Source organism: Peromyscus leucopus, chromosome 7, assembly GCF_004664715.2.
Source record: "Peromyscus leucopus breed LL Stock chromosome 7, UCI_PerLeu_2.1, whole genome shotgun sequence".
Lineage (NCBI taxonomy): Eukaryota > Metazoa > Chordata > Mammalia > Rodentia > Cricetidae > Peromyscus > Peromyscus leucopus.
In genome coordinates, this window is record NC_051069.1 from 52,517,026 (window position 1) to 52,543,365 (window position 26,340).

Sequence of the window (26,340 nt, forward strand, 5' to 3'; positions counted from 1 at the left end):
TATAAGAATAAAGGAAATGACACTATCAAAGTCTACAGACTTCAGTCAGATCTTACTAGTTGTTCTAATTCACTTCTCCTTTGCTATGATAAAACACTCTGAACAAATGCAACTTCAAGAAGTACCTTTGCTTCTCATTTTGGCTTATGCTTCCAGGTTACAGTCCATCACTGAGGAAAATAAGTGTAGGAACTCATGGCAAGAACTTGGAGGCAGGAACCATGGAGGAATTATGCTTGCTGGCTTGTTTTAGCCTCAAACCTAGCTAAGTTTCTTAGACAGCCCAGGACCACCTGCTCTGTGAATGGAGTCATCCACAGTGGGATGGGCCCTCCTATATCAACTAATAAGACAACCATCTGTAGACATACCCACAGGCCAATCTGACCTAGGCAATTCTCAAAGGAGACTTTTCCTCTCAGTTGCTTCTAGGGCAGTAGTTCTCAACCAGTGAGTCACTACCCCTTTGACAAATCTCTAGCTCTAAAAATATTTACATCTTTACAATTCATAACAGTTGCAAAATTACAGTTAGGAAGTAGCAATGAAAATCATTTTATGGTTGGGGGATCACCACAATATGAGGAACTCTGTAAAGGATCATAGCATTAGGAAGGCTGAGAACCACTGTTCTAGGGTTGCCAAGTTGACAAGTAGCTTATTGGGTGACAGTTACATAAGCACCTGTCCATATATGTGTTTTTATAGCAGTTATCACATGAACAGATTCATGAAGCCACTACCACAATCAAGGTCTAGAACTGCTCAATCCCCACAAAAACCTTTCTCCTACCAATCCAACCACCAGCAATCACTAATGTTTTCCTTCTCTGTAGTAATATTATTTTAAGGGCATTACATAAATAGAAAAATACAAGGTATGACTTTTGGGATCAGCTTTTTTCCTACTCATTCCAATGCCCTTGAGGGATTTTTCTCTCTCTCTCTCTTTTTCTTTTCTTCTTCCTTTTCTTTCTTCAGTGCTAGGGATCAAACTCAGGGCCATGCTAGGCAAGTATTTTACCACTTATCTGTACATATAGTCCTCCTCCTTTTTTTATTTTGTTACCTGATCTTGCTATGCAGCCCAGACTGGCTTCTAACTTACAGTGTCTGTCTTTCCTCTTGATTGCAATCTCCTTTGTTATTTACACGGTCATGTAGCTTTCAGAATTTCCCTACACATTTTGCTTCTCCTTATTTACAGTGGATGGAAGTGATGGACTGTCCACATATATATGGTTAGTGATAAGGTCAGGATGTTTTGAAACTAAATATAGCTCAACATTGTCCTATAAACATGGTAACAAAGCTTCTACAGGGTGCTGTATTCATTAAAGGACAAGTTTTGAGAAAGATGGGGTCGAATTGGTGAGAGAAGGCTTCTCTAAGGGATGCAGTTAGGTTCATGTTCAAAACGTTTGTTAAATATTGAGTAGGCTTGAATTAACATTTTTTCTGTTCCTTTCCTCTAAACCATGAAACTTCTTTTTTTTAATCTTTGATGGGATCTTTTAAGGGTTGCACCTCAATTCCTAGCCAGTTGGCCTGGTTCACAGACCTACACTAGTACTTTCTCTGTGTCTGTGGCACACTTCTGCCATAGTTCACTAGCTCTGTTCACACATATACATTTATAAGTTCATTTTAACATTGTGCTTTCACCATCTCAAATCCTTCCTTTAAATCAGCGTTTGGCATTCTTGAGAACTCTGCACCTGAATCTCTACTTATTTGGAAGTGAAAAGTTACCATAGTTGCTAATACATAAACAATGTGTGCACTGTTTCTTCTGAGGCTTTTGGTCTTCCTGTCCTAAGCACCATGATGTGATTTCTTGCTTCAAACTTCCTGTCTTGGTCCTCAGAAGTTGTCTTAGAGGTAAGACCAAGTATGACATAGATATGACCTTCTTTTTTCCCCTCTGATTGCAGTGGCCACGCCTGTGATTGACCAGTTCACCCTCAACTTCACCATCACTAACCTGGAGTTCAAGGAATACATGCTGTACCACGGCTCCAGGAAATTCAACACTCTGGAGCGAGTCCTCCAGCACCTGGTGAGAGGCCTGCCCATTACATCCAAGCTTCACCTTTCTCTGGTCTTGCTCCTGTTACCTGAGTCACAGCTCCTCCTGGCTTTGCTCAGTAGTTCATTCTTATTTTCCCTCTCCTTTTTCACAGCTCAAACCCCTGTTCAAGACCAGCAGTCTGGGACCCCTCTATTCAGGCTGTGCACTGGTGGCACTCCGGTGAGTCTATCCCAACATAAATTTAGCCAAACAGGTGGATGGAACTGAGCAATGGGCTCCCCAACTGTTTGACTGTTTGTATTTACAATCACTGTAGTCTGACTATGAAGCATCAACAATACCAGCAGCTAAATGTTATTAAGCACCAACCCCCTGAACTATTTTATAATTAATAGTTCATAGTATTTTATATTTAATAATTCATCAGTTCAAGCAAAAGCTTCATGAAGCAGGAACAGAAAGGGAAACTGAGGTGCAGATAAATGCTTCATGTCAGGTCCCACAAAATAATCGCAACATTTCAGGTACGAGATCCAAACACACATATATAGTGTACACATGGATATACTTCTGTAAATGCCACATACATTAATATAAACTACATATTACACACTAACTCATCATAGTAACTAATTATATAAGTAAGCTATAAAATACTTATATAAAATATTTATGTAGGGGATAAAGATATGGTTCACTGGTAGAGTGCTTTTTCCATAGCATCCACTAGGTCCTAGAAATAAAAAAATAGTTATATGTAGGGCTAGGTTATGACTCAATATTAGAGTGCTTGCCTATATTGTGGCGAGCCTGAGTTTTCTTCTCCATCAGCAAATAATAGGCATAATAACATAGCATATAATATAATTATATATTTTATGTTATAATAACACTTACATATCTAATATTTATATATTAAATTACATATATTTATACATCTATATTTCATATTTTAAATTTTATGTAATTGTGCTGTTACATATACCACATTGATAATCACTGTAGGAACTGAGCAATATCAACCCATTAGGATTGCTCTGCGGATGAATAATTTATTTGTTATAGAATTAATATGCCTTCCTAATGAAAAATCACTCTGCAAAGTTAGACATTAATAAAGAAAAATGCTCTTTAATAATAGCACATGACTAGTTCCATCTAATGAACAAAAGTGAACCAGCCTCAAACAGAAGTTTTACCAATTTACATAGACCTTAGGCTTGTATATTCTACATATGATGCCATCCTTAAATCCCATTTAGGTCCTGGCCTCAGTTTACACTTTGAGCAATTTAAACAGGAACAGGAGACTTCAAGCCTGGCTACTTAGGCAGATGGGAGATTTACACAATGAAGACATTGTGAGAATTATTTTTTAAGTATACCTGTGTTGTTTTTTTTTTTAAAATACTTGTTACCCAGGGTCATCTTGCCCATCTGGTAGAATTATATTTTTCCTTATAAGAGCACAAGGGAGTTAGGGGCTGACCAGGACTTAATGGTAGTTATGAGCCTGAGCTGCCCACTTGAGATGCTATTAGAGGTATATTCTTGGACATGGGGAAGTGCCTAATGGCTAATTATGAGTCAAGTTTGTAGTGATAATGTGTTCCCCAAAATAATGACCCTAATAAACTTATCTAGGGTCAGAGAACAGAACAGCCACTAGATATAGAGGCCAGAAAATGGTGGCACACATGCCTTTAATCCTACCATCCCAGAGGCAGAGATCTGCCTGGAACTCTGTGAGTTCAAGGCCACACTGGAAACAGCCAGGCATGGTAACAAGAGCCTTTAATCCCAGGAAGTGATGGCAGAAAGCAGAAAGGTGTATATAAGGCGTGAAAACCAGGAACTAGGGCTGCTTAAGGTTTTAGGCTTTTGATCAACAAAGGCTTCCAGTCTGAGGAAACAGGATTAGCTGAGGAATGGACAAGGTGAGGTGGCTGTGGCTTGTTCTGCTTCTCTGATCTTTCAGCTTTAACCCAATGTCTGGCTCAGGTTTGTTTTTATTAATAAGAACTTTTAAGATTCATGCTACACAAGGTTGTCTCCTTTGTCGTGGGAATGGAAACTATTTGGAGATCAGTCTAGATAAGCAAGCATTAGCAGAAGCATTTTCTCAGCAACCCTCAATTTCAATTATAGTACAAAATTTTCTTTCCAACAGTTCCTAGAAACTTTCATTAGTACACTATTTATTATCCAGTGATATAGAGGCAGCTTTCATTTAGTTAAATTTTACATTATGCAACAATATTTTCTAAGCAAGTTTATTAGTAAATCTTTTATAACATCAATTTTATTGCTTTAAGTTTCTCCTGCATCACAGTTATGAATACAAAGGGCTGGGCCCCTGCCTGGGGAATGTTGAGTAAATGATTATTATTACACTTGAAAAAAAATGAAGTTACAGCCATGGGGCACGAGAGCACTTCATTCCCTGGCTGGTTAGCTGGATCAGTACTTTGCAGCTAATGCTGATTAGGCAAGTCTATCATCCTGCTACCCAAGAGGTTACTTCAGTAAGAACTTAATAAAGCTGCACAGGAAACAGTCTCAGAGATAGCAAGTTCAAGCCCAGCCTAGAAAAATTACTGAAATCTTGTATCAAAAATATAATAAAATTTTTTAAAAAAAAAATTTAAAAGGGAAGGCTGGAGATGTTGCTCAGCAACAGAATGCCTGCATAGAATTCACTAGTGAGAGGCTGAAATATACATGAAACATAGAGTACATGCTTGGAATCTGAGAGCATGAGGTTGAGTTCCTTCTCTAATAGCATGCATGCATGCACACATGCCTCCCCCCCACACACACACACAATGGTAAGGCATTGAGGCCTTCTTATGTCAAAATGAATCCGCAATTGCTTCAAACAAGACTCCAAAATAGGCATTTCTCCTCAACAATGTAAGAGCTGTGATTATTCCTAGAAATCCCCAGATCCTAGTGTTCCATAGGACCTGAGGTAACTAACATTAGACTTCTGAATGTGAGCTTTCTGAAGCACAATGTTAAGACCATCTCTTTTGATGGTTGGAATATCTTAATTTTTTGAGTTAGGGCCTGGCAGGAAGAGAGAAGAAAGAAGAAACAGTGGGAGGCAGAGCTACCTCAACTATGTTCTGTACTTACCAGGTCTAAGAAGGATGGAACAGCCACCAAAGTGGATGCCATCTGCACATATCACCCTGACCCCAAAGGCCACAGATTGAACAGGGAGCAGCTATACTGGGAGCTGAGTAGGTTGACTCATAGTGTCACCAGACTGGATCCCTACACCCTGGACAGGGACAGTCTCTATGTCAATGGTAAGCATCTGGATGTGGCTGAAGTTTCTTCTTAGATTGGCAGCATCTACTCTCTGGCTTTGGTCACACACACCCCTGCCTGGCTCTTAAGAGACTAGCCATGTGCTCAATAGGTACTGACTCAAACTGGGATCTCATCTGTTCCTTAGTTTGAACTGACCTGACTCTTATCCAATAGAGAATCTCTGATAGGCCTTACTTCATGAACCCCAATCCATTATATATCTTTAAGTCTCTCTAGTATTTTTTTCGAGAATTTTTTGTTTTGTTTTGGGTTTTTTTGTTTGTTTTTTTTGTTTTTTCGAGACAGGGTTTCTCTGTGTAGCTTTGTGCCTTTTCCTGGAACTCACTTGGTAGCCCAGGCTGGCCCCGAACTCACAGAGATCTGCCTGGCTCTGCCTCCCGAGTGCTGGGATTAAAGGCGTGCGCCACCACCGCCCGGCTTTTTTCGAGAATTTTTTTAAAGATTTATTTACTTATTATGTATACAGTATTCTGCCTACACAACAGAAGAGGGCACCAGATCTCATTACAGATGGTTGTAAGCCACCATGTGGTTGCTGGGAATTGAACTCAGGACCTCAGGAAGAGCGGCTAGTGCTCTTAACCTCTGAGCCATCTCTCCAGCCCCTCTCTAGTATTTCTATCAGTTACTTTTCTCATTATAGATACCCAAGAGAAGCAACTTAAGTAAAGATGTGTTTATTTGTGCTCGTAGCTTTGTAAGGGACAATCTATTATGGAGGGAAGGTGGTTGAAACAGTTCTTCTCATAGCAGTGCCAGCTCATGACTGCTTATTGCAGATCAGAAAGCACAGATTCTAAATTGAACCCAGGGCAGCATGTCTTTAAAAGCCCACCATTGATGGTTTATGACTAGGTCTCATGTTCCTGCGATTTCACAGCCTCCCAAAACTGTGCCATCAGATTAGGAACAATTGTTTGAACACTAGGGCTTGTGAATGCCATTTTGTGATCAAACCACAACAGTACATCTCTCTCTCTCTCAACCCTGACACTATTTTATCCTCTGTTGTTACTGCAGGTTTCACCCATCAGAGCTCTGCACTTATCACCAGCACTGAGTATTCAACAGATGTTCCAGTGACTCCCCATCTTACACCAAGTAAAGCAGGAGCTGACCCCTCCTAATGCCTCCCATGTTCTTTGACTGGAGCAAGGGATCTGAGAGGGCAGTTATTTACCTCCTTTTCTGTCTGCACTTCCAAGACAGTCCCAATTCAAGCTTTCTGTGCAAAAAGTTACATTAATCTTTTCTGGTATTTCTGCTATGAGAGTGCCTTGCTTTTTCACTAATGGTGGTTTCTTTTTAGCTCCTGGGACTACCACAGTAAACCTGGGAACCTCTGAGGCTCACTCCTTCCCCAGAACCACAGGTAAGTACCAGTTTGTGGCATCTATGTTAGAAGGAGCATGAAAAGTATCAATACCTCTAATATATGTACTGAAAGATAAGCTGTCACAGTAAATATAGCAATTTCATCAACCAACAACCTTCATTAAGCACCTAATCTGTGCCAGACAGTGGGATACATAGCAGGAAACACAAAAAAAGTGCCCTTAGAATTCATCTTTTTATGGGACTTCTAATGGTGCTGATGTTGATGTTCATAGTGTTAACAGAAGTGGTGTTATTCACAGTGTTGATAGAAGTAATCATGTTGATGATATTAATGATTATAGTGGTGGTGGTAAAAGTGTTAATAATTGTGACAGTGATGATGTACTGATTATTATTAAGCTAGTGTTGATAATGATGAAGATATATTTGATGATGCTGGTGATAGCTGCAATGGTGATATTGGTGATGCTGATGATAGTGAAGATAGTGTTGGATGACAGTGATATGATGGTGGTGGTGGTGGTAGTGTTAATGATGATGGTGATGATCCTATTACTGCTGATGATGTTGACAATGATGATGGTAATGAAGATGATGGTGTTGGTAGTGATAATGTTAATAATGGTGGTGGTAGTGATGCTAACAATGGTGATATTAAAGACAAAGTTAATGGTGTTGGTAGTAATGGTGTTGATGATATTGATGAAGATAGTAATGTTTGGTTATAGTAGGATCACCATGTTTAGTGGTGGTAGAGGTGATGAAAATGATGGTGGTTGTGGGGCGTTTACCCACCGTCCCACAGCTCCCTAGAGTTTTCTTGAGTGTGAGCAGCAGGAAATATTGGATAGAAGAATTTAGGTTGTGGAGATGATTGTATTGGTGGTATTGATAATAGTGTTAGTGCTGACAGTGTTAAGGGTAGTGGTGGTGGTAGTTTTAATGATGGCATTGATTATGGTGGTTATGTTATTGATTATAATAATGGTGTTGATGATGCTATAGCAATGATGACAATGTTGATTATGATGATGTGTGATAATAATGATGGAAGTGATGTCTATAAAAACAGTGATGGCAAAAAAGATGATGAAGATGAGGATGATGTTGACCACAAAGTTGAAAGATAATATCTGACCTAAATACTGAATGTTGTTCATTTTTATACTATGAACCTAACTAGTTGTATTTTATATCCTTTTTAAACAAGCTTTACAGGCAAGAGAAGTATAGAAACACTTTTATCACTCATTTTCTAGTCAGCATATACTAATTATATAAGATACTTTCATTATGACATTTCCATACATATATATAATGTACTTTTCTCATACTCACCTTTCATTCTCTTGTCCTCTGCTCTCCTCTCCCTGGTCTCCTTCCTCTTCCAAAATAGTCTTTTTATTTGACAAATTTTAAACTTTATTTTTAAATCTAGATTCTGCATATAAGATAAAATGCGTGATATTAGTCTTTTTGAATGGATTGCTTTACTTAACATGATGCTGTACAGTTCCACCCATTTTTTTGCAAATGTCATATTTCATTCTTCTTTATAGTAGGATAACATTCAATTGTGTCTATATACCAGATTTTCTTTTTCCATACATGTGTTGAAGGGTACATGGGCTAATTCTTTTTCCTGGATTTTATGAATAGTTCTGGAATAAGCAAAGACATGCAGGTATCTCTGTTGTATGTGACTTAGCTTCACTTAGGCAAATCAAGCAGTATTCACTTTTAATTTCTGGGTTGACTTTGAGGAATAAATTTAGCATAAAGTCTTATATTTTCTCTACTTTTGAATAATATCTTTACTACAGTTAACTCTGATATTGAGCAAATCTGTTTTGCTTTTGGTAACACAATGCCTTATGCATGGTATGCTACAAGAAATGTACTCATTCCTTCAAGAAAAGAAGGAATGAAGTATGTTTCTAGAAAAGTATGGAAACATCCCTTCCTTTTACTGGTTCAAATCTACAGTCATTCTCAGATTTCCTCTATACAGCCATGTAGCACTTATACTAATCCTTCCACAGTAAATGCCACCAGTTGATAATGGCATTCATTTGCACTGAAACAAGGCCTCTTCCACGATAGATATCACCAGTTGATAGTAGCAGCCATTTCCACCTGTAACAAGCCCTCTTTTGTGGTAGATATCACCATCTGGTAATAGTATCCATTTCCACCTATAGTAAGCCCTCTTCCTGGTAGAAATTACTAATTGATAATAGTATCCACTCATTCTATGTTTAAAGTAGCCCCAGAATCCTCACCACCCAAATACCCCAGGAAGTTACTTCTAATCCATTTTGGTTGTAAGATAGTCTAGGATTCTCGGACATGTGAGAAATTTTATAATTTTCCTGTGAGATATCTGTGATATTCAAGGCTTAGCATAAGCTCATCTGGGTCATGAGATGTGATTTCAGCCAGTTCCCTGCTTTCTCTGGCCAACAGCCAAAGAAAAACATACATTATTTCTACTCAATGACTTTGTAATTCTGTACTACAGTGACCTATTGATCAAAATGTCACAACCTAGGCCTTGGATCCTATAAGAACCTATCTACCATATATATAAAGGAAAAGCTCAGAGGTATTGAAATTAATAGCACAATCTCTAGATTTAGCTGGCTTAAGAGTTGAGTTCACCCTCTGAATGTGGGTGAAAGTTGCATGACTTGATGTGTTTGTAGGTCCCTTAGCAATGGGAACAGGACTTGCCCCGGGTACACGAACTGGCTTTTTAGAGCTCATTCCCTATGGTACAATGCCTTACTCAGCCTTGATGCTGGGGGGAGTGGCTAGGTCCAGCCCCAACTTGGTATGCCAGCCTGTGTTGACTACCCAAGGGAGGCCTTACCCTCTATGAGGAGGGAATGGAGGTGGAATGGGGGTAGGTGGGGGCGGCGAGCAGAAGAAGAGAGGGGAGAGGGAACAGGGTTGGTATGTAAAAGGAAAGAAGAAAATTTTAAATAAAAAATTATTTTTAAAAAAAGTTGAGTTAATCCAAGACCTAATACATGGTCAACCCTAAGCAGGAGAAGTCAAATTGTCTATTGCTCCATAGGTTATTTTTTGAGGTCCCTTTACACACACCAAAATTTAAAGTTGTTTATGTTTCTTATGTAAAATGGCAAAGCATTTGAATGTAAACTTTGTACATTATCCATTATATTTTATAGTTTCTCTAGATAGCATATAATACCTAATACTAGGAGAATGTTATATGGTATTGTTCAGGGAATAATGATAAAAAAGTAAACAGTATATATCGTATACAAATTCAGTTTTTCAAACAGATACTCAATCTGCACAATGCAAATGTGGAAACTAGAAACAAAGGGCTAACAATACTATGCCATTTTGTATAAGAGACTTGAGAGCTGGAGCTAGGACACATCTGGTAGAGCGCTTGCCTTGCATGCACAAAGCTCTGAGTTCAAACCCTAACTCACCATAAAACAGGATCACACAACTGTCACTTCAGTACTTGGGAGGTGAAGGCAGGAAGATCAACGAGTTCATCATCATTCTGGGTTACATAGTTCAAGTCCAGTCTGGGCTACATGAAAACCTGTTTCTAACTAACTAACTAACTAACTAACTAACTAATTAACTAACTAACTAACTAAGACTTCAGCATCCAAAGATTTTAGTTTCCATTCTAATTTGGTTTTTCATTGTTAAGGCAAATACTATGACCAAAACCAATTGGGAAAGGAAAGAGTTCAATTGGTTTACAGGTTACAGTCCATCTTTGAGGAATTCCAAGGCAGGAACCTGGAGGCAGGAACTGAATCAGAGGTCACAGAAAAATGCTACTTACAGGCTTGCTTTCTTATACAACCAAAAACCACCTGTGTAGTGGTGGCACCACACACAGTAGGCTGGGCCCTCCTACGTCAAGCATTAATCAAGAAAATGTCCCACAGACATGGCCACAGGCTAAGCAGATGGAAGCTGTGTTAGTTTGAATGTAATTCGCCCACATAAGCTCATAGGCAGTGCCATTATTAGGAGGTGTGGCTTTTTTGGAGTAGGTATGGCCTTGTTGAAGGAAGTGTGTCACTGTGGAGGAGGACTTTGAGGTTTCATATATGTTCAAGCCATGCCCAGTGTCTTAGTTCACTTCCGGTTACCTGCCTATGAAGATGCAGAACTCTCAGCTCAAGCCCCATGCCTACCTGCATGCTGCCAGGTCCCACCATGATGATAATGGACAGAACCTCTGAACTGTAAGCCACTCCATTAAATGTTTTACTTTATAAGAGTTGCCATGGTCATAGTGTCCCTTCACAGCAATAGAAACCCTAAGACAGAGGCAATTTCTCAATTGAGATTTCCTCTTCCAAAGTGGCACTATTTTACTATTTTTGTTAAGTTGACAAAAACTAGACAGTACAGTATTTTTTTTTTTTTTTTTTTGGTTTTTCAAGACAGGGTTTCTCTGTGTAGCTTTGCGCCTTTCCTGGAACTCACTTGGTAGCCCAGGCTGGCCTTGAACTCACAGAGATCTGCTTGCCTCTGCCTCCTGAGTGCTGGGATTAAAGGCGTGCGCCACCACTGCCCAACTGACAGTACAGTATTCTTTATGAGGATGTAAAATTGCTTATAGGACCACTTCACTGGTGATATTTTATTATTAAGAAAGGAATGATTATAGATACAAAAGAGATGGAAATTGATATAATAGACACTTGTTGTACAAAAGGACATTTGATGGCTTTGTTGAGTACTAGGCAATAACTTGAGGGATAGCAGTGAGGAAAACAGTGGAAGTCATTGCCATCGAGTTGGTGGGATTACAATCTAAGAAAAGGAATTAATTACTAAAATAAGACATCTTAAGAGCATCCTGGCCTCTTTCCTTCTGTAACTCTACTTTCCACCCATCAGAATGCTTGGTCTAGAACATATCAATTTGGGTTCGTTGTTTTCTTTACCCTCACTCCACCTGCCATCCAGGCCACTAATACCTCTTACTCAGACACCAGAAATGGTTTTCCTGGAATTTCTCTGCTGCTATTTTTCCCTCTGTAATCTGTTTACCACATACCAACCACAGGAAGATTTTTAAATGTGTATCAGAAACCTGGGTATAGTGTCCCACACCTGAAATCCCAGCACTTGGAAGGCTGAGACAGGAGGATCTGAGTTCAAGGCCACTATGGACTACATAATAAGATTCTGGCTCAAGAAAGTTCATTAATTTAAAACATAATAACAGAGTATATTACTTTTCTAGATGAAATATTTCTGTAATTTCTTGTTATTATTACAAGATTCACATTTGGGGCTGGGGAGATGACTCAGCATTTAAGAGCACTGAGGGGTCTTGCAGAGCGGGTTCCGTTCCCATCACCCACATGGCAGCTTCCCACCATCTGTAACTCCAGTCCCAGGGCTTCTGGTTCCCTCTTCTGACCTCTACAGCTACCACATGCATGTGGTCCACAGACTTGCACATATGCAAAACACCCATACATACAAATTTAAAATAAATGTGATGAAACAAAACACATTACTCCCTATATATATACACCTCTTAATGACCATTCCTTTCTTTTTTCTTCCCTCTCTCTCCCCCTTTCTCCCTTCCTTCTTCCCAACCTCACTCTTTCTCCCTTCCTCCCTTTCCTTTTGCTTCCTCCCTCTCTCCTCCCTTCCTTTTCCTTTTCTACCCTCTTTCTTTTCCCCTCTCATACTTCATTTTTCTTTCTTCCTCCATTCTTCCCTTCCTTGCTTCACCCTTTTTTCCTCCTTCCTTCCTTCCTCCCTTCCTTCCTTCCTTCTTTCTTTCTTTCTCTCTTTTCTTTCTTTCCTCCCTTCCTTATTCATAGCTTCCTATTAGTTTCACCAAGAGAAGGCATTGGTAGAACAGTGGTAGAGAGGTCAGCAAGGGTCTCTCTCACCAACTCTCTCTCTTTCTCCTTCATTCATTATTGACAGTGAGGGCTGCGTTTCCTCCATGGGTTGCTGATACTCTCTGACATGACAATGCTTTGCCCCTTTGTCTTCCAGATCTTTGGAATTGATTTCCTAATATTTGCATCCCTCCTTCAGGGGGGTGGTTTTATTGTTATTGTTGGGGTTCTTTCATAATTAAATATCAGACATTTATTCTATTTTACTAACTAGAAATATTTGCTATGTTATTCCTTGTAGGAAATACATATTTACTGAAGAAAGGAAGAAAATAAAATTGCAATTAGTGGGGCTAGAGAGATAGGTCATTGATGAAATGCTTGTGCTTGCTTTACAAATATGAGGATCCAAGTTCTATTCCCAGAACTCATGTGCTCACTTGTAATCTCCGTGCTTCAGAGATAGGATAGGTAGGTTCCTGGTGCTATCTGGCTAGATAAACCAGTTGATTTGGTGAGATCTAGGCTAAAGAGACTTATCTCAAAAGAATAATAGAAGGGGATAGACAGTGTTCAAGGAATGACATCCAAGGATGTCCTCCCCCCACCACACACACACAGACATACACACACACTCACATACACACATACACACAAACATGTACACACACCATACATATGTATATACACAGGCACACACATTCCCATGTATATGAACACAGACACAATAAAGAGCAGTCACATATAATTTAATTTATGGTCCATGTCTGCTCTGGTTCTAGAACCAACTGAGCAGTTGGTAAAGGTTGTAGGACCCCCTCTCCTCTCTCTCTTGCACACACACACACACACACACACACACACACACACACACACACAGGAAGTATACTTTCCTACATTCCTATCTGCATTGGCTCAAGGACCAATTGAGTGGAGTCCTCTGACAGAAAGAATTAGAGCCTCCCTTTGGGAGGACTGGCGCAGGCTATCCGAAGGGCAAGACAAGGATCTCATACAAGCTGAAGACAGATGTTCTCTTCTCTGCTTTTCTGCTTTACAGCCTTGACCCATTCCCTGGTGCCTTTTACCCTCAACTTCACCATCACAAATCTACACTACACACCAGTTATGAAACACTCCGGATCCTTAAAGTTCAACAAAACGGAGATAGTCCTGCAGCACCTGGTAAGAGCCCTTATATAATGGCCCCCCACTTCTCCCTCTTAATCACCCCCAAATCTCTTATGCTTTTCTCTCTCCTTCCTCTCCAGCTTGCTGCTGTGTTCAAGAATACCACCATTGGTCCATTGTACTCTGGGTGCCAGCTGACCTTGCTCACGTAAGATGTCTAAGAATGTGTGCTTACACTCCTATGCTTCCCACATTCCTGACTCTCCCTGTTCCCCACTTGCCCATCAAAGCCACACTGAGTACTGGGGATACTTTTCTACTGAATCTTCTCCCCAGTTCTCACCCTCTGATCTATACTATACACCTAACCAAGGTGTATAATATAACCCCAGAAATAATTTCTCAGCAATGTTCAAAATTATTCTCCATTCAAGAAAATGTATAAATCCAAACAGAATAGTTTCTGTGGTATGCTCACCTCTCTTTCTTAAAGATTTATTTTTATTTGACTGTGTGTGTGTGTATGTGTGTGTGTGTGTGTGTGTGTGTGTGTGTGTGTGTGTGTAGAGTCACGTGTGTCTGACCATGTGCATGCATGTGTGTGCATCAGTGAGATGACAACTTATTGGGAGTCATTGCCTACCTTCCACCTTGTTTGTGAGTCAGTCTCTCTTGTTATTTTTTCCTCTGGGCTGCAAATGCAGACTTTCAGCTGATTCTCCCATCTTTGCCTCCCATATCTCCATGTCAGTGCTCATGCTGGAATCACAGCTGCAAACAACTATATCCAGTGTTTACAGCTTATGTTGTTAAGGTTATGCTATACTCATTCTTCTCCAATGAGTTATCTGATTGCTTTACATGTTCATTTCTTAAGCCCCATTGAAAGTGCTCAAGGGGGCTCAAGAATTTTGTGTGCTAAGACAAAAAGGAAGTGCTAAGAAATGATACAACTGTGTTATTTGCAAGGTCGTCAAGCTGAATCACCTATTTGTTTCTTAAGCTTATCCTGAGGTGATGGATTAAATATTGTAGGAGGCTGGTACAAGTTAAACATTTCTAAATCTAAAATGCTCACAGTTCCAGAATTCATTCTCTCTCTCTCTCTCTCTCTCTCTCTCTCTCTCTCTCTCTCTCTCTCTCTCTCTCTCTCTTTGTGTGTGTGTGTGTGTGTGTGTGTGTGTGTGTGTGTGTGTGTGTGTGTGTGTGTGTGGTATGAGAGAGTGTGTGCAGGTATATTGCTTGTCTGGGTGTCTTTAGCCCAAGGTTGACATGTCTGTCCGTTGTTTCTCCACCTTATATTTTTGAGACAGTCTCTCAGTAATCCTGAAGCTCACCATTTCATCCACACTGGCTGGCCAATGAGATTCAGGGGTCAGTCCCTCAGCTCTGGGATTAGACATATGCACTGTCATGTCCAGATGTGGTTGTGGCTGCTGGGATATGAACTTGAGTCTTCATGCTTGTGGAGCAAGTGCTCTTGCTCACTGAGCCATGTGCTTAGCCCTAGAATTTCCAGTGTCAAAAATTTTGACATTCAAAATTTTTTGGAAATTAGAGAAATTTAAATTTCATATTCAAGATACAAAATTGGTAAGATTCTGTGCAAATATTCCTAAGTCTTAAAAGCTCTGATATCTGAGGGAAAAAAAACTGTAGCCCTAAGCATTTCAGATAAGAGATGCTCAACTTGAATGTACATGATGAATAAGCATTCTGCCACCTCTAATCCCAGTTTGACTTCTTTGTCCAATGACTGTTTACAATTTCTAGATTACCTTGCACAAATGCTAACTTTACCTCTGGTGTGTGTGTGTGTGTGTGTGTGTGTGTGTGTGTGTGTGTGTGTGTGTAAGGATGGTTGTACACATATCTATGTGCACATGCTTATGGAGGTTGGAGGTCAACCTCAGTTATTGTCCCTCTGGTCTCACCACCTTGTTTTTGTTGTTTCTGTTTGGTTGGTTTGTTTCATTTTGGTTTTGCAGTCTCTCATTGTCTTGGAACTTTTCAGTATGGTAGGTTGACAGTGAGCCTTCGAGATCTATCTGTTTCACATCCCTAACATGGGGCTTACAAATGCATACACCACACTCAGCTTTTTAACATGGGGTCTTGGATTGAGCTCAGCTGCTAATGCTTGCAAGGCAAGTAGTTACTGACAGAGCCATCTGCCCAGCATTCTTGTGGTATTTTCTGACATGATTATTCCTTTTTTTTTTTTCAAAAAAAGAATTTTATTTTTGCTTATATTTATATTCATATGTAAGTGTATGTCTATATGTGAGCATGCATACCTGCATGTAGGTGCTCCTGGAAGACAGAAGATGTCAGATACCCTGGAGCTGCAGACACAGGGATTGTGAGCTATCCAACACAGATACACTGGTAACCAAATTCAGGTTCTCTGCAAGAGCAGCAAGCATCATTAACTTATTGAGCCATATTTCTAGCCCTCAGACATAATCTTATAAGCTATCCTCATCATCCATTTTGAATTTATTCTCATCCCTATATCTCCCTGTACTCAGGCCTGAGAAGGATGGATCAGCCACTGGAGTGAACATGATCTGTACCCATCAATCTGAGCCCACAGGCATGGGGCTAGACCCAAAGCAGCTCTACTGGGAGCTGAGTCGTGAGACCCATGGAATCACCCAGCTAGACTTTATGACCCTGGACAAGAGCAGCCTTTATGTCAATGGTGAGTGGGTGAGCAGCTGCAAACTGCCTTCCCCAGGGAGTTCATTGTACAGTCTATACACTGGACCACACACACACACACACACACACACACACACACACACAAGAGAGAGAGAGAGAGAGAGAGAGAGAAGAGACAGAGACAGAGACAGAGACAGAGACAGAGACAGAGACAGACAGACAGAAAGAAAGGGGAGACAGAGAGAGGGGGAGGAGGAGAGGAAGGAGAGGAGGAAGGGAAAGAAAGGGGGAGAGAAAGACAATAGCTTGTGTGGAAATATAGGAGAGACTAGATACAGATAGCCAGGGATGGACATAGTAGTGAGGTGAACTGTAGACAACCTGATAAAGAATTTCTTCTTTATGGTCTAATTATATTTTCTGGGTTTTGTCTACAGAGTCTCTATTCGTGGTGTGTGTGTGTGTGTGTGTGTGTGTGTGTGTGTGTGTGTGTGTGTGTGTGTGTGTGTGTGTGTGTGTGTTTTGTTGGGGTTCAAACCCAGAGCTTTATGTATGCTAGGCAAGTACTCTACTATTGACCTCTGATTTTTACATCTAGTCCCCAGAATCTGCATTTTGAGAGCATTGGGTAAATATGACTTAAAAATAAATCCAAGTTAGGCCAGGCAACACTTACCTGTATCCCAGCTACTTGTATATGATGATACACACCTGTGATCTCAGCCACTTAAGAAAACTGTAAGCAGAAACATCATGAGTTTGAGGTCTTTCTGGGTTATAATGGGGGACTCTGACTTAATCAAGTAGAGGTGATCTAGGGATCTAGATAAGTGACAGAACAATTCCCTAGCATGTACAAGGCCTTAGATGCTCGCTCATTGATTCCAGGCTCTTGCAACTTTTTTTCATTCCTCATTCCTTGACTATTAACTTTTGTTCTTTTTCTTTATGTAGGTTATAACCATTGGTTCCTGACCTCAACCACTAGCAGTAAGTAATTTGGACACAAGTATCATTTCACCTTTTTTTTTATCCCCTACCCCGCATCCCTACAAAGGGAAAGAGCCAAAATAGCCTAAGTTTTCCTCATCTGCATCTTTATTTCCTGACTTAGAAAAGATACTCCCAGAACAGATTCAGGCAGTGAAAATGATTTTAAGATCTTATGAGGAGCAGCCTGTGCCTAGGGAAGCCTTCTTTCTTTGATTCATTATAATTTTCACCTAATTGCTATGACTTTCTACTAGTATCCCAGCAATAAGTACAACTCCTGTCTTGGAGTCTTCAGGTATGAGCTCCACTTTAGGTACCTTTCTACAGGTCTGGTAAAAAGGCTCAGTTGGTGAAGTGCTTGCTATACAGGCACGAGGACCTGAGTTCAATTCCCACCACGCACATAAAAGCTGGGCATGGTGGTATATATTGTAATCTTAGCACTGGGGAGGCATAGGAAAGTGTGATACCTACTACAAACTTCTAGTGTCCTATGACAGTGGTACATCGGCAAAGCCCTGAGGCTTCATTCATTCATTTATTTATTTGTTCATTCAAGAAGTATTTATTAAGCACTTACTGTGTTAAATGCCCTGATGATGTGACATAAACAAAATAGTATGGGCTCTAGATTATGGAGGACAGACAGCAGGGCAGACAGAAGGAAGGTAGGACCATACAGGTAAGTGCTCAATTAAAATAGATGACTGTCATGGTGCTGGTGTGTGAGTTCACGTGGGTCTATAGAATGAAGACTCAGAGGCACCTGAAGAATGAATCTACCCTTTTCCAGCTACAGGGGGATCCAGCCTCTAAGGACTTTCCTTTCACCCGGGGCATTTTTATTTTTCTCCATATTTACACTTTAGCAAGTTGATTTTGATATGTTCAAAACAAACTGAAAGAAGCTTCTAAAAATGCAATGCCAAGTGCGAATTTCTCAATTCATCAGGTGCCACAGTTCTCCAGGTTTCCCCAAACCAAGTTTTGCATAGGCTCTGTGTCCTTGGGAAACTCTCAGACAAGATTCACATAGGGCAACAAGAGAAATAAAGGGCATCTCTAAACAAAAGATGGATTAGGGCTAGGTGCTACACCCTGGAGCCAGGCCAGGAGTAGTCCAGTGGGAATGCTGCCACAGATGACCTTAGTGGGGGACCCACAGGTACATAGACAGCTTCTCTCTCCTTACTTTTCTAATGACCTGATTCAGCAGGAATAAGGGTCTTGAACAGTAAAGTGTTGAATTAGAGAACCAGAAATGAGAAATAAAGAAGACAAGAAATAAGAAGACAAAAAGACAAAAGAAATTTTGCATAACCTGATGACTTATGCCAAGCAAATTTATTAAGAAGTCAGCATTATATATACTGTTTCCAAGGGGGTAAATGGCCCAGCTCAACAGAGAGCTAAGTCAGATAATGTTGGCAAAGAGAAAACAGGATATTTCACAGATACAACTGCCTTAGGACTGATTACTACAGCCCAGAAAAAAAAGTCAGGTCCCTAGAAACCACAGCCTCAACTCCTCCAAGGAACTGGCTCCAGCATCAGACTGGCCTTGCCAAGTCCATTCCTGGACAAGGACACAGAACTAAAGTTTCTTCTGTCCTTTCATCAAGGACTCTGAGAAAGACCTAGATCAGTCTGACTTCCCACATTCTTAGTGTGTGTGTGTGTGTGTGTGTGTGTGTGTGTGTGTGTGTGTGTGTGTTGTACAGATGTTTGTACATGCATACATATGCATATGGATGCCAAAGATCAATAATGGGTATTTTCCCATAGGCTCTCCACCTTAATTTTTGAGATAGTGTCTCCAACTGACCTGTAGCTCACCAATTCATCTGGCCAAGGAGCTCCAGAGATCCTCCTGTCTCTGCCTTCCAAGTGCTGGGATTACAGATGTGTAGTGTAGCTCCACACCCAACTTTCTGCATAGGTACTGAAGATCTGAAATCAGGCCCTCGTGATTGTGAGACAAGCACTGGACTTACTGAGCCATCTCCATAGCCCCTTAGTTTTCAGCTGAGGAAAAATGAGAACAACATACTGTATGCATAGACCTGAGAACTACAATGTCATCTAGCATGGCCTGGCTCTACTTCAGCTGAGGTTCAGCATCCTATACACAGCCTTCTCATAGCTTGAGGGGCTCTGCTAGAGGTTCTGAAAGAACAGACACCATTCTTAGCTTATTCTATTCTCTTGTTTTCCATCACTGAAAGTGCTAGGGCTTGAGGTTCAAGGAGAACACTGAGGCAGACTGTGATTTGGGGTAAGAGATACATTAGAAGAGTAATTAGTCCCATGGACAGACAGAACAGTAGTATGTCTGAGGTGAGATCAAGCCCATGAAGCACCGTGAGGATCCTTTCTTATAGATCTCAGAGGAAGAAAAGTGGTTTCATGTAGTCAGGCTGCCCCTGATTGCTGGATGGGCAGCAGGGCGAGGGAAGAGAGGGACCTTACATTTCCAGGAAGGAATATGTGACACTTAGGTATGGAGGAAATCAGGAAGAGGGGGCACATCTAGTTTCAGGTGTACCAAATATATGGAATTTCACTACTGGTAGTGCTCTGAATGTACCTGAGTGTGGCACCCTAAGATCTGTGAACTTTGTGGCAGAGGGGTGGGGATAGGGTGGGGTGGGAGTGGGGGTGGGATGGGGTGGGTTAGGAGTGGGGTGGGGTGGGTATGTGTTGGGAGTGGGATGGGGTGGGAGTGGAGTGGGGTGGGGGTGGGCATGGATGGGGTGGGGTAGGGGGATAGTGGAACTTGGGTATCAAACCCAGATCATCAAGCAAGTGATTTGGCTGAGTCATCTCAGAGACTCTTAAACCCTCTACCTTTATAAAAGGAGAGAAAGAGAGACAGAGACAGAGAATATATACATGAGTTGCAGAAAAACAAATTGAGTTAAGTGAAAACTCAGAAAATAAAGATGCATGTTAGAATTTTATCAACACAGGGTCTGGTGTGTTTAGTTTATGCACATGGTGTACTAAACCCCACAGAGAAATTCTACTCATGCTTGATACATGACAGGTGATGCTGGACCCACTCTCTTCCCTGGGGAAGCTGTGATCCAGACTCTAGTGCTGGAAGATACCCACATTCACAGAGGAAGCAGCAGCTCAGTGTGTCTTTCTCCTACTCCCCACTGTAGTGCCGGTCTCTCCTCTGGTGCCTTTCACCATCAACTTCACCATCACTAACCTCAAGTATGAGGACAGCATGCGTCACCCTGGGTCCTGGAAGTTCAATGCCACTGAGAGAATCCTACAGAGACTGGTAAGAACTCTGTTCAGTACATGTGGAATTTCCCACGTATGTAAGACATGCCTATGAATTAGACCACACTCTGCAAGAAGGCCACACCAACCTCAACCTTGTTCCACAGATTCCAGCTTTGCTCACAGATACTAGCTCTATACATCTCAGAAAACAGCTTGTATTCTCTTAGTTCTTCTATTCACAGCCTTCTCCCCTTTCTCCACAGCTCTGGCCTTTGTTCAATAAGACGAGTATTAGTCTCCTGTATTCTGGCTGCAGACTGATCTCACTCAGGTGAGTCCTAATAAAAAGAAGGTAGAGATCCTGGATGTGTCCCAGGCCCAAAGTGTGCTGGGCTTCCTGCCTTTTCTCCTGTCTGTACATTACTGTGTGGAATTTAGGAAGCACTGGATCCAACATTCAAGGTGTCCCCTCACCCTACAACTGCCACTTCAGTCACCCCCACAGCCTGCAGACCATCCACAGGTTGACGGCCTTTTCCTATTCATCCATTCTGAATTCCCACCTCCATCCCCTCATTGAGGAACAAAAGGAGCTTTAAATTCTACCCCCAGAATTTCTCTTGAGATACTGTTCTAGTTTCATTTCTGTCACTGTGATAAAACACCTCAACCAAAAGCAACTTAGAAGAGAAATGGTTTATTTTAGCTAAAACTTTGAAGTGATCGTTCGTAGCTACTTTCAAGCAAGTCCCAGCAGCTGATGATTGAGACAGACACACCACACCCACAATCGAGAATACAGAGAACTAAAAAGAGGAATGCTCTCTTGCCTGCACTCAGCTTGACTTCTCCACTCTTACACAGTTCAGGATCTGCTGCCTAGGGTATGGTGCTGACCACAAAGGGCTAGGTATTCCCACCTTAATTAGCTTCATTAAGACCAGCCCCCACAGACGTGACCACAGGTCAACCCAGTGGAGATAAACACCCCCCCCATTTAAACTTTCTTCCCGGGTGATTCAGGTTAAAGCTAACCAGCACAGACATTAATGTCTTTTCCCTTTGCTTTAATTCCCAAATCCTTATCTGTCTTAAATATGAACTCTCTATTCTTCACACCATCATAATGTAGATTAGTGTCTCACATTTAATTAAAAAAAAAAAATCTTTCCTCCATGTCTGCTCAGGCTCACAGGCTCTCGGAAGTCAATACACTCAGAGGCTCTAAGCCTGATGCATCACCTCTATACCAGTCATCCTATCTCCCCCTGGCTTCTTCCTCTCCTGCCCCCATCATCTTTAGATGCTTTCTAGGCAATCTCTATATCATCATTCTTCTTATCTATCCTTCTCAGGCCTGAGAAAGACAAAGCAGCCACAGGAGTAGATGCTATCTGTACTCACCATCCAAACCCCACTGGATCTGAGCTGGACAATGAGCAGGTGTACTGGGAACTGAGTGAGCTGACCAATGATATCAGTGAGCTGGGCTCTTACATCTTAGACCACAACAGCCTTTACATCAACGGTAAGCAGTGGCCAGACGTGCTCTATTACACAGCATACATTCTCCCCTCTCAGTCTCTACTTCCTCACCCTACTCCATTCTCACTCTTACTATCTCTGCAGGTTATACACATCAGATCCTGTCCACCACATCCATGAGTGAGTATTGTGAGGCTCTGTAAGTATCTCCTATGCTGTAAGTCACAACCCCATGAAACAAAAAACAAAAGCCCTACATTTCATTCCTGCAGCCCCTCTCCATCTACAGATGCATGGAAACTTATGCCTGTTTCCTAAGTCAGGCTAGGCATACAGCTTAGTAAAGTGCTTGCATCAGGCCTGGAGTTTGATCTCTAGCACCCATGTAAAAAGCTGGGTACAGTGGTGCACATTTGTAATCCTAGCTCTAGGAGGAGTAACCGGGAGGATCCTTGGAGTTTACTGGTCAGGCAACCTTATTGAATTGAGGATTCACAAGTCTTACAACCTGGCCTGGACAATGAGCAATTTAATGGGAACTGAGCAAGCTGACCAATGATATCACCCAGCTAGGCTCTTGCACCTTGAGCTTAAAACACAAAGTAGAGGGTGCTTGAGGAAGAACAGTACCTGAGGGCTGGAGAGATGACTCAGCCAATAACAGTGCTAGCTGCTCTTCCAAAGGACCTGGGTTCTATTCTAGATACCCAAAGGATGGCTCACAACCATCTATAACTCCAGTTCTAGGGAGTCAAATACCATTTTCCGGCCTTCCTGAGCACCAAGCATGCACATGGTGCATAGACATGATGCAGGCAAAACATCCCTACACATAAAATAAAACAATTTATAAAAAAGAATGACACCAGATGTTGTCCCCTGGCCTCCATATACATGTGCACATCTGTACATTATATGTAGGAAGAAGTCTCAGGCATGTGCACTCCCCTCTGGTATCTTTAAAATGAAAGGATTTTCACTCTAAACACCAGGTATTTTTTAATCCTCAGCTTCTATGGTGACCACCATTTCTGGCAGAATGACAACCCCTGTCTCCAGTCCCACAGGTAGGAATTTTCTCTCTGAAGATACTCCTATAATTGCAGCAGGCAAAAGGAAGGATGGAGCATATAGCACATCTCAATTCCCTGAGAATTCCTTAAATGTCAGACCCAATAGGCCAAGACACTTTCTAAAATATATTCATGAAACCTTTAGACAGTCTGTAATCTTAAATCCTTTTCTAGCCCTTTGAAGAGGTCAAACCAGCAGGGCTGCTAGGTGAGAACTGAAGTGTACAGTGGCTCTGTGTCAAAAACCAACTCAAGCACAGGAGTAGCTCGATAAAGCACTTGGTTTGCGACCAGAACCTGAATTAGAGTCCTCAAACTCATGTAAAATTTCCAGATGTGGTAGGAAGCACTTGAAGTTTCAGTACATGGAGGCAGAGATAGGCAGATCCCTGGGCCTCACTGGACAGCTGGTAAGCTCCAGGCCAATGAGGTCTCTATGCCAAAGGAAGTAGGTGTTCCTGAGGGTGGCAACCAAGGTCATTCCTCTGGCCTTCACACATGCACACATATATGAACATGCACTATCATATATATACACATTCACATTAAGAAAAAAATCAGAATCTAATTGAATAGCACAGCCTCACACAGGCTGAGTGCATAGGAGGCATAGACTGCAATATATGTCCTATATTAACATTCGGTCCTGCCACTTACAGACTGTGACTTGGAAGCAAACCCTTCATAATTTGCTAGGGGGGTTCCATTTGTATTCCATTCCATGCTACTTGCATTGCATTATAATACTTTGTTCAGTGCAAATAATCAGTCTAGTATAAGCAAAGAACTTCAAACTTGATCTGCTACACATGGACAGGTGGGTAAGATGACTTAGGGAGCAAAGGCATTTGCTGCCAGATGGACTGATTTTTATTCCTGGGACCTACATGATGAAAGGAGAGAACCAGTTCCTGAGTGTTTTCCTCTAGTCTTCACATCCATGCTTTGACATGCACACACACAGTCAGCGCTAAACAAACAAACAAATAAATTCTGGCACAGTCTCTATTGAAGAAATGTTTTAAATTAATAAGTATGTAAATTTCAGAAAAGACTTGGCCTTAAAAAGGAGCTTCAGAAAAGGAAGCAACCTATAGAGATTTTGCCAACTGGAAAGACAGATGTATTTTCTTTTTGTTTCACGGTAAAGTCACCCACACACATCAATCCTTTGTAATTTAGTTGAAGTTGGGGTGAGGTCTCGCTTCCAAGGAAACTGTGTTTCCAGGAGGAGGATTCTCCTCAGTGCAAGACTATGCATGCAGCTGATTCCCCAAGCTCAAGTTCAGAGAAAAATAATAGCTTAGTGTTTGTCTTTCTCCTGCCCACTCTGCAGCAGCAGGCCCTGTCCTGGTACATTTTACTATCAACTTCACCATAATTAACTTGGCATTTGAGGAGGACATGAGTCGCCCTGGATCCAGAAAGTTCAATATCACTGAGAGAATCCTGCAGAGTCTGGTGAGAATTCTGTTCACTGCGCCTAGCACCACACACAGGTATAAGCCTGTCACACAAGCCCCTGGAAGAAGAATCTACCCCTGACCCCAAAGATAAATCTTCCAAAAAAAACCTGGCCCATCTCAGTCTGACCTCAAGGATGAAATGTCTCAATACCTTGCCAGCCTCACTTCTGTCTCACCTCTACCTGCTCATCTCTCCTCACTCCTCTAACTTTCTTCCACAGCTGAGGCCCTTGTTCGAAAAGTCCAGTGTGGGTTCCCTGTATTCTAGCTGCGTACTGACCTCACTCAGGTAGGTTTGGGGATATGGAAATGGGGGGTCTGGCCTAAAAATGTACTGAGTTTCCTTCTGTTGTCCTTCTGGGTGGCTTCTGTTCAGGTAAAGTGAGGAATCCCTAACACAAGGTATCTTCCAATCCTACCACCTCCCCGCCGCTATCTCCACACCTAGTAGACAATTGTCACAATTTTAACTATTCCTGATCATCCTGTCTGAATCTCAATGCTGTTTTCTGCCTTTTGGATAAAAGGATGTGGCCTTACACATTCCAATTCTATCTTCTGACTACTGTGAAAACAAAAATTGTCCTTTTTCACTTGCTGTCATTTCTAAATCCAGTTCTCATTTGTCTTAGATATGCGAGCGCCTCAGATACCGGAACATGAGAGTAGAGATTTGAGTCTTGTGTTTGATAAAAATTCATGGCTCCATGACTTCTCATTGTCTCAGTCTAGTAGAAATCAATATGCTAAGAATCTAACTCTGGCTTCTGGTCTTTTCCAATCTTCTTTTTTTTCCCTTTTTAAACATTGTTTATTTTTTGAAATGCATGGATAAGCATGTGCATGCATTTATGCATGTGTACTTGTGTGTGTGTGTGTGTGTGTGTGTGTGTGTGTGTGTGTGTGAACACACAGTACCATGGTGTTCATGTGGGCCCGAGGGATGGAACCCAAGTTGTCAGAACTGGTGGCAAATTCTTCCACCTGTTGATCCATCTCTCTGGGCCTCTATCAACCTTTTCATTTACTCTGGCTACTCCTTGCCCTATCCTAGCATTTCAGGATACCTTCTTGGGGAATCTGTTTATTGTGTCTCACCTGTCCTCCCCAGATCTGAAAATGATGGTACAGGCACAGGAGTGGATGCTGTCTGCACTTACCATTCTGACCCCACTGGCCCGGGACTGAACAGAAAGACGATGTATTGGGAGTTCAGCAGGCTGACCTATGGTGTCAGCAGACTGGGTCCTTACACTCTGGACAAGAACAGTCTCTATGTCGATGGTGAGCAGTGGTCATCACTTTGCTTTAATGAAGAGCTCACATTCTCCTCTCTTTTACTTCCACATCACTATTTCCCTCCATTTTTACTCTTTCTTTCACTTTCTTTGCAGGTTACACACATCAAATCCTGTCTACCACCACCAGAAGTGAGTATTCTGTTTTTAAAAAGTTCTACTATACCTATGACTCCCAGGTCTTTGGAATGACATCAGTCAAAAGTCCAATCTCCATTTCTCAAACTGTTGTGAGACTTTTCCAGGAGAGACATGACACATAAACATTTACTCATCCCAGAAAGGGAACTAACTGATTGTACACCAAAGTAGCAATTACACAACCATTCAACTTGGGTAAGGAGTGAGTTTATTAGGGTTACTCACAAGAGCAAGGATGACTCAAAGGCAGCTTCATCGTCAGTAACC

General features: G+C 41.4%; 1 protein-coding gene across 1 annotated transcript in view; it reads left to right on the top strand.

Annotated features, from left to right (window-relative positions):
* Window positions 1–26,340, top strand: part of Muc16 (mucin 16, cell surface associated) — a 197,758-nt gene that overhangs the window by 61,610 nt on the left and 109,808 nt on the right. The window contains 19 exon segments of the mRNA XM_037208222.1: window positions 1,935–2,059; window positions 2,184–2,251; window positions 5,174–5,346; window positions 6,392–6,472; window positions 6,681–6,743; window positions 6,982–7,090; window positions 7,236–7,420; window positions 13,646–13,770; window positions 13,857–13,924; window positions 16,248–16,420; window positions 17,335–17,370; window positions 20,496–20,665; window positions 20,874–20,941; window positions 21,966–22,138; window positions 22,240–22,275; window positions 24,505–24,629; window positions 24,856–24,923; window positions 25,746–25,918; window positions 26,029–26,064. Coding sequence (XP_037064117.1) covers window positions 1,935–2,059; window positions 2,184–2,251; window positions 5,174–5,346; window positions 6,392–6,472; window positions 6,681–6,743; window positions 6,982–7,090; window positions 7,236–7,420; window positions 13,646–13,770; window positions 13,857–13,924; window positions 16,248–16,420; window positions 17,335–17,370; window positions 20,496–20,665; window positions 20,874–20,941; window positions 21,966–22,138; window positions 22,240–22,275; window positions 24,505–24,629; window positions 24,856–24,923; window positions 25,746–25,918; window positions 26,029–26,064 — 2,055 coding nt within the window.